General features: G+C 40.7%; 3 protein-coding genes across 3 annotated transcripts in view; 1 reads left to right on the top strand and 2 right to left on the bottom strand.

Moving 5' to 3' along the window:
* The window catches only part of LOC106330274 (putative F-box/kelch-repeat protein At3g17570), an 11,425-nt gene extending 8,957 nt beyond the window's left edge, over positions 1-2,468 (top strand). Inside the window, 3 exon segments of the mRNA XM_013768773.1 lie at positions 233-648; positions 2,161-2,272; positions 2,274-2,468. Of these exon segments, the coding sequence (XP_013624227.1) occupies positions 233-648; positions 2,161-2,272; positions 2,274-2,468 (723 nt within the window).
* A 148-nt stretch (positions 2,469-2,616) lies between these two features.
* LOC106334305 (50S ribosomal protein L3-2, chloroplastic) lies at positions 2,617-3,824 on the bottom strand. Its single transcript, XM_013772611.1, is given in 6 exon segments — positions 2,617-2,831; positions 2,834-2,930; positions 3,000-3,104; positions 3,193-3,402; positions 3,454-3,573; positions 3,576-3,824. Coding segments are annotated over 6 exon segments (996 nt in total).
* Positions 3,825-5,597: 1,773 nt separating this feature from the next.
* LOC106330275 (peroxidase 2-like) lies at positions 5,598-6,834 on the bottom strand. Its single transcript, XM_013768774.1, has 4 exons — positions 6,628-6,834; positions 6,352-6,537; positions 6,102-6,261; positions 5,598-6,019 (listed from the first exon to the last, which is right to left on the bottom strand). The coding sequence occupies exons 1-4, from the start codon at positions 6,832-6,834 to the stop codon at positions 5,598-5,600; spliced, it is 975 nt and encodes a 324-aa protein (XP_013624228.1).
* Positions 6,835-8,722: the final 1,888 nt, after the last annotated feature.

Here is an 8,722-nt window from a genome sequence, read left to right on the forward strand (position 1 = left end):
AGTTCATGGCGTCGCTCCGGTAGGTCGCTCCCATGCATTGCTCGTCCAATGATCACCTTAATCACCTCTTTTGAGCTCCAAACGCATCCAAATATCTCCAAGAACTCCATGTGGTACTCCAATACCTAATAGAGACATATGTATGCAAAATGCAACCTAGACATGGCTAAATCCTAATCTATATGATGAAAATGCACATGAATAAATGGATAAAATAATGTAAATATGCAAGATATCAGAGTTTAACTCTGATTCATGGAAATTTTTTCATGACAATGTTATTAATCGGGGAAGAATATCATCTCTTGGAGTGTCTTTAAAGGGAAATACCTACTGGTTAGGTTCAGATGATGAAGACTTAAAAGGAAATAGTTACTGGTTAGATTCAGATGTCTTCAATCCCGAGTCAGAGCACTATCTGGTTAATTTTATTCTCAGATTTGATTTCACAACAGAGAGATTTGAACGTCTGTCTCTTCCTTCTCAGAGTGATGATTCTGAAGCGGGTGAAGTTATATCCCACTGGGTTCTATCAGTTGTCAGAGAAGAGAAACTTGCCTTGTTATCTCAGAACTTTGTTTATTATAGTCCATTAGAGATGAAGATATGGATGACCAATACTAAGGCTGATGAGGTCAAAGATTTGTCGTGGAGCAAATTCTTTTTTTTTTTGTCACAGAACTTTCATTAAAAACTCAGAAATAGAGAATGGACCCAAAGATGGCCCAACTCATGAAGTCCATTACAAAGATAAGAAGACTTGAAGAGCTTTTTTTCGCTACAACTGCGGGTAAAGTAGAAAAATGATAAACGTAGATTGATGCAAAACCAGAGGAGATCGATCGGATGTCTTTCACAATTCCGATGATTTCTTTAAACTGGAGTTTGCCGGAAATAGCTCTGACGAGCGTTGAAATAGCGGAGAAAACCTTGAGCTTTTGGAACTCGAGGGTTAGCACCATGGGCGATCGCATCGCCAAGAACCAAAGTCCAACATGACTTGATTTGACATTGAAGAACAAAGAAGATGGTCCAGAAGCTGAATAATAAAGCAAGAAACCATGTAGCCCCGTTAAGAACCAATTCTGTACTTGGGCTATGTGAACCCGGATGAAAGGACGTGAAAGGCTCTCAACAGCCATAAAATGGGCCAGGCCCATTGGAGACAAAGTATTGGTCTTTCTGATTAGGTCACGGCTCTTGAATATGACGAGGAAGTACGGATAACGGCGGCGTGACGGAGAGGAACTAAACTCAGGCAAATACCTTACGGTGGTGAAGAGGTTGTGGGATGCAACAAACATACCCGACAGAATTGTTGTCCTGGCGGTGGAGGATGTACTGCAGTAGGGTTGAAGCGGCGGAGAGTAGACTTCTCGTCCAGAAACAATTTGTATGAGTTTGATACGGTGCTGAAGAGGCTGAGGTTGTGTTGACTTTGGATGAGTCACGGGGGCGGCGGTTTGAATTCGTACTGATTGAACAGACCTGGACCTTGCATCCGCTTGTGAGGAGGGAGTGGTGGCTAGGATGGTAGCAGGGGTTGCAGTGACGACGAGTGAAGCGGAAGGAGCGGTGGTACTGGCGAGGATGGTAGAGGACGCGGTGGCAGAAGAGTAGGTCTGACGGATTGAGACGAACCAAGAAGCAGAGTAACCTATGAATTGAGATCTGGCTTGTAGCCGCTGACTCGATTTCAACCCTTGTCGTGACACTAAATCTCGTCGGTGGCGGGAGAGTGGAGATCCATGAGACCAAGTCACCAACTCGTCAGAGTATGCTGATGTGCGGTACGGTTTCGGTGAGAGGGTGAGGTGCTGTCGGAGAGTGTCTTTATACATAGATGTAAGCGTTGATGTTTTTGACAGAGAGCAATCCACAGCTCTAGAAGCCGACCTAGGAGAGGTGGTTCTCGGAACTGCAGATTTGATGGAGCTCAAAACACGACGGAAGACGGTCAACGTCTCGTCAAACACTGGTGGGAGGAGAGACGAACCGGTGAGCCTTAGACGGTCCGAAGGAGTCGGACGAGAATCCAAGAGAAACAAAAAAGGAAGAAGCATGGTTGCGGCGGAACGGAGGCGACGCCGGCAAGCTCTCAAGCCGCCGGCATCGATTTTGAAACTCAGATCTGGGCACAGATATATCTGTGCCCGAGAGTGTCCGCTTTGTTTCGTGGAGCAAATTCTTAGTAGTGGATTTGAGTAATATATATCTTATGATGAGGGTGGTGAGTTTTTTGGTGGACGAGGAGAATGAAAAGGTCATGTGTTTGTCATCAAGAGGATGACGATCAAGAGAGTACCAGAATATACGTTGCTGGACAAGATATATATAAACCAGTCTATAGTGATTTTAAGGAAACTCACTATGACAGGAGAAGGAAACCCCTTAGTCCACTTCTCCTCAGTTATGTTCCGAGTTTGGTCCAAATTCCGGCAAAGCAAAGAATATATGATCCATTTTAACAAATGCTGAGACTAAATTCCTCTCTGTTCATCCTTTTGAATTTCATGCATCCAAACAACTAAATAAATAAATATATAAAAAGGCTTTAGCTCTGTGACTCTACAAATAAAGCCAAAATCAAGATCAAGATCATGACCTTTTTCATCATCATTCTGCCAACATAAAAGGGTCAACTTCTCCGAGATCTGCGACCAATGGTTCTAATTCTGGCTGGTCCTCGTCTTCTGGTACTAAGTACGTTGGAAAGGGAAGCTTCGAGATGTCTGGTTTCTTGTAATACGCGTCTTTTATGAATACAAAGTTTCCTTCTGCACCAGGAACCTGCAAACAAACACCAATTCACAATCTTGACCTACTAAGAAGTAGACCCAGTGACACTCACATAGACACCCACTCGCAGATTGAGATACTTACTTCTCCTCTGCACCCATTCTCCCAGGCATCTTTTGTCCCTTGAACACCTGCCTCAGCGTGTTCAACAAGTCAGTTCTTGTGAATATGCTTCATTAGGAAGCAGTTTCGACACATACCTTTCCCGGAGCATCTCTTTGACCTGTGGAACCAATTGTTCGTTGCGCCTTTGAACAACCATGTGATGCATCCCCTCCAGCCGCATCAAATCTCTTCATGACTCGCTGCAAAATCACATAACAAAAAAAAAAGACATCAATAACACATCCATTGCTCAGACATTGTGACACATTGTTACTTAAAAGGATTCACCTGAAAACCTTTCCGACGAGTGATCCCCGTGACATCGGCATACTGTCCCGGAACAAAATGTTGGACACCGAGTGAAGTCCCAACGGGAAGCATAGCGTCTTCCGTCACAGGAAACTCTCTCAACTTCCTTTTCAACGCCACACCTTGAGCTCTGAAATGACCCAACACAGGCATTGTCAAATGTTTAGCCTTCTTGTGCCCACATCAGATCTAAACCAGCCACACTTATTCTTCATAACTAAACTAGAGAATGAAAACTACCTGTAACGCAAAGATTCCTTCTTTCTCAACAGTTTTGACCTGAGAGACGATGTTGTAATCGACCCAGAGGATAGAAATAGGAACCCTAGCTCCCCATTTGTCCCAGAGTGCAGTCATCCCCCCACTTGGACGGCGATTATCCCTGTCCTTTTAGAGCTCCGGGACATTTCACCGGGTTTCGCCTAGATGATCCGACTCGGAGCCCCGGTTATATCGGATTCCCTAACGTCGAGCAACCCAGCATCGGAGCTGAATCGTTTGAGGAGAAAGAAGCTACAATGAAAAAGAGATTGGGAGGATGAAGGGGTTATAGACCGGGTTGATAGAGACTGACTGATCCGAGAAATGAAGCCTCTTGGTATGACCTTCATGGCTTCGACCGAAGTAAAGTAACCTTCAATGTCGGAATAAGGAGCAGAGATGCAGAAACCGGAACTCGTAGGGTTTTAGTTGCTACACGTAAACAAACCCTCCAAAATGCTACGTAATAACAAACCCTCTAACCGGAAAAGAGGCTCCAGAATGCTACTTGTAACAACCTCGCTAACCGAAAGAGAGCGTCCAAAACGCTACTAGTGACAAACCCCCTAAGCGAAAGAGTAATGTTGATTTATTTACTCACTTGAGCTATATTGTTGAATCAAAATATAGCCAAACCAAACCATGCATCTTAGAACATCATTATCCCACCAACCGTGAAAGGTTGCTTAATATATATATTTTTTTTGTCAGAATAAAAAAAAAAAAAATTTAAAACGCACCGATCGTAGGCCGCCACGTGTTGGTGGAGCCCGCGAACAGTACAAGCAACGAAAAAAGCTCGGTGCTTATTTTGCATGCGGAAACGACGATGCTTGTGTTTTTGGTGGGCTCCAGGCCATAAGCAATATTTTTTTGCTCGCGATAAAAATGCTCTTAAACAGGTGTCAAACATAGTTTTTTTTTTCTTTTTTCTTTGAAAAAATGACATTCAATTAAAAATAAAAATATAATGGTTTTGTAACCATAAAGTTTTAGAAAGTATGATAAGATAAGCCTCATATCTAGCCAAGCAATAGCTTAGAAAAAGAGAAACTTATAATACATAAGCTTAACGAAACAAGACAAGGAGCAAACACAAGGGAGTTTGGTATCCGCGCCTCGACGACCTCGTTTACCTTTCTCTCATATTGTTCCAATCCATATCTTGATATTTTTGAAGTGGTTTTATTGGCCTTCCACCTCTTGACATGCTGAAATTTGCCGTAGCATCACTCAAAAACCCATCTCGATTATCCTGCTCAGTTTGCTGATCAGTTTGGCTATGAGAGAGGCTGTCATGTATAGGTGAATGCATAAAGGCCAATGAATTTTTCCTTGAAACCAAATTGGTCTCAGAAACAATAATAGGTGATGGAATTCCTTCCGTAATAGGATTTTGAGTTGGAGCAGGTAAGGTCCCTGCTAATGGTGATGAAGTAGACTGAAAGTTGGAGCTGGCTACTGTTACCTTAGAGTAAGTGGGGAAGTTTGCTGGCGTTGTAGGATCATTCGGTTCAACACCCTCTTGTGTTTGCATCTCTTCAAACTCTGTTTCAGTAGTGCCTTTTACACTAGAATGACCTTGTGCTTTTTCAGCTGAAACCAAATTAGCTTCTGAATTTTCTTCTTGTACCACCATATGACCTGATGCAATATTGATCTGAGTTTGTCACACAGAGTTGGCTTTAACCTTTTATTTGCATCGGAAACGAAGGACATAACTCAAGTGACATTCTACACAGCCTTCACAGGAATTCTTAGCATGGATTGTACCCATATGAGTTTATTTTTATGCCTCATTTCTTTGAAGGAATGTTAGAATTTGGGAACTCATAAGGAAGATCCTTATTTACTAGATGCATGTATCGCTAAACTCATAAGGATAAAACGTTGACGTCTATTAGATGTATCGCTAAAATATAAGAAAACGAACATGTGAACAAACAACAACGAGGAGAATTGTTAAAGAAACGAAATATTACATTTCAAAACGTCATACAAAGGAAAATGAAATAGTCTTTGTCTGAAAACAGACTTGAAGGAAGGAAAGAAAGAAAACATTCAAACTGAAGGACAAATGTGAAACTGCTGAATCAATCATCCAAAGAGAGAGAGAGCTTATATTATACTGATGAATCTTTGTTTACGGAGGAGCACCTCTTCCTGATCTCACCCTTGTTCCCGGTGAGGATTTCAACGAAGCCAAGGTTAACCATTGACTCAGAGAAATCTTCGTTGAAAGAAGATCCAGCAGTAGCAACTTGTGTGTCAATGTAACTTTTGGTCTCAGGGTCATCAAGAAGTGCTGAGTCAGATGAGAACAAACCCTTCCTCTGAGCCACAATATTGAAGTAATTAGAGTCAAACGTCTTGACATTGCCTGGGTCCATCTCAACCGAGGACGTGAAATCAGTTGGCTTGCACCTTCTCTTCAATTCCCTAACGTAGCTAGGTTTCATCGAAGTGTCAAAATCGCCTTTCCCAGTGAAGTTGTAGATACGGCGGTTGATGAGACCACAATTAGAGATTCCAATGGTGTGACCCGCTGCGCAGGAAACCGTTCTAATTCAGCTTATATGGTAACATCTAATTATTGTCAACTTTCAGAAAGAAAAAATTGTACATACCTGAGAGAACGACAAGGTCTTTACTGGTAAGACCCTTGTCCGAGAAATTCTGTTTCAGTGCAGCTATTCCGGTGAATGGGGATGGTAAATTAACCTCAGATTTTCTTGAGAAACGTCCATCCCTCCGGCCCAGTGGTACCGCCCACCCGGGTCCGTTGATCTATAAAAAACCATTACAAAGTTATATATTAATCTGATTTCAAAGGTTCTCTTAGAACGAAAAGAAGTCAGTGCAGTGCTAAAATGATACCGCTAAGACAGCGTCTCTGGCGACCAAGGCAAGTACATCAGCGCATGAAACCACACCAGGACACTTCTTCTCTAACGCTGTCTTGGCAGCATCGACCACTTGGTAGCCTCTAAGAGACAAACTAGGGAGAGCGTCTCTTTCTGCATCCTTGTTTGGAGATTTCAGAAGAACGGAACCATCACATCCCTATATGGATCATAACAAGTGTTAATATTGTTCTTCATATATCTATTGCTATAGTTTAAGAAAAGAAATAGAGAAGTGAAGTAAGTTTACTCTGACGAAACAATCATGAAAATGCAACCTTAGAAGCGCGGCGGCAAGACTAGGTTGGTGAGAAACATACTGATCAGTGATACGACGGACAATGGCTTCTGCATCCGGACACCTGTTTTTGTAGAAGTTAAGGTCAAGATTCTGAGAAACTGAAACTCCAAGAACGCTCATAAGAACCACAAGGACAAGAAGGTTCTTGTTCGTCATCACTCTCTCTCTCTCCCCTTTCTTAGGTCGTTTGCTTTTGTTGAGTATTACCAAAGAAAAGTAAGAACAAGCTTGGAGATGATATTGAAGAGAGTCTTAGGCCTTTTATAGATCATCCAGAGACATGAAAACGTCCATGGAGAAGTGTCAAGTGGGAGTTAGATAAAAGCCCATTTGCAGTATTCCTCTCTTTCTTAATTTTAGTTTTAAAAATAGGAGGAGGAGGTAAACATTGCGAGTACTCCACTATCTTTACTAGGTGAATAGTCTCCGCGCAAGCACGGGGTCGGCTACATTATAGGTGCATTGTATAGTTTTGTTTACGGAATTTTATTGTTTTTTTGTCTATAATGTGATGGATGAGACTTTGGAAATTACATAGGTTGATGAGTTTGATATAAGAATGAATGACGAAGTCATATGTTGATATTTTTATATCTTATATGTTCAAAGTTGAGGGTGATGGAACTTGTTAGTGTTTACTTAGTTAGTGGCATGAAAAAAGATAATAAATTTAACAATTTAAATAACAATAAAATAAAATTTTCCTCTTATTTCACCAATTGTTTTTAGAAAAAAATAGAATTGTAATATATTTTAAAAAAAATTATAACATTTTTAGAATTACATACTTAGAAAATTATTTTATTTATATATTTTTTTCTGGACTTTGTTATAGATGATTTGGGGGTGACAAAAAAGTCTGAAATATGGCCAAATATAATTTTTTTTAAAAGCATGACTTTAAAATGTTAGGGTTTCAAAATAGATGAGCCCTGAATCTGTGGTTTAGTCTGATACTGAGAAAACTGTTAGGACTTCAACTCATTTTTTTCTCTATGTTGGGAATGTGGGCACTAATTTCCCGATTCATGTAGGTAAAATTGTTTCTTAGTTTGTGAAATTGAAAAACGTAGATTGATTTTAAGCATGATTGATGAGAGGTTTACTTGCATCAGCTTCGTCTGCCGTGGGTGTTGAGTTTCGTCGGCGCCAGATGTTAGACATGTAAGAGAGAATGTCTGAATATGTTAATTTCTTGTTTTGTTTTTTCTTCTCTTGTGTTTTGTAGGTTCCACTCTTTGCTCAGGTTGTACAAAAGATGAAGTCTGGCTAGACCGTCTCACTTCTCTGAAGTATTCCTTTGATCAACCTCCCACTAACATATATCTTCTGATTTGTCTTGAAGTCAAGGAGCTTCCAGAAAAATTAGCTTCCATCTGCAGTTCCGCTTGGAATGGAGAAATTAGTTCTGAAATACCGCATAAAAAACATATTGGCAAATGACTAATGATTGTCAACAACTATTACTATACTAAATAGAAAAGAAATCAAGGTTTTTTGTTCTGCGCAAACTAAAATCTTACAACAGGGTTGTCACAGTCTTTTTTTCAGGAGCAAGATCTTTTTCTTCCCAGAAACCATAGTCAATGCAATCCTTGGGAGATAGCTATCCATGACAGAGGCTAAAATTGCGTAGATGAAAAAATAGATCAGAAACATAGTGGATTTTTTAGGAATAAGGAAAATATGGGATAAGTTGTTGACTAATTACCAGTTTCAGTTGTTGGTATGTCATTACACTTGAATTTGTCTGATTGTAATCTTGCTTTGAGCTGCCAAATATGCTATGTTTACCAGTTTCTAGGTTTGTGTTCGCAATCACTTGGCAATTGTCGAACATTCTAATCTTGACTGGAGATTGATCTCAGGAGCACCTGTGATGACTTCACCAATAATGGTTAGTGAGATGAAACGAATGAGAAATGGATAATCAGTTGTCGTGTACATCCTTGAGCACCTAGCAACCTCAAAATGATCGACTTTCACAATGGAACCTTCATTCAAAGATGGCATGTAATGATTAGCACGTCTGACGGGAGTAAAC

Source organism: Brassica oleracea, chromosome C3 (genome assembly GCF_000695525.1).
Source record: "Brassica oleracea var. oleracea cultivar TO1000 chromosome C3, BOL, whole genome shotgun sequence".
In the NCBI taxonomy this organism is placed as follows: domain Eukaryota; kingdom Viridiplantae; phylum Streptophyta; class Magnoliopsida; order Brassicales; family Brassicaceae; genus Brassica; species Brassica oleracea.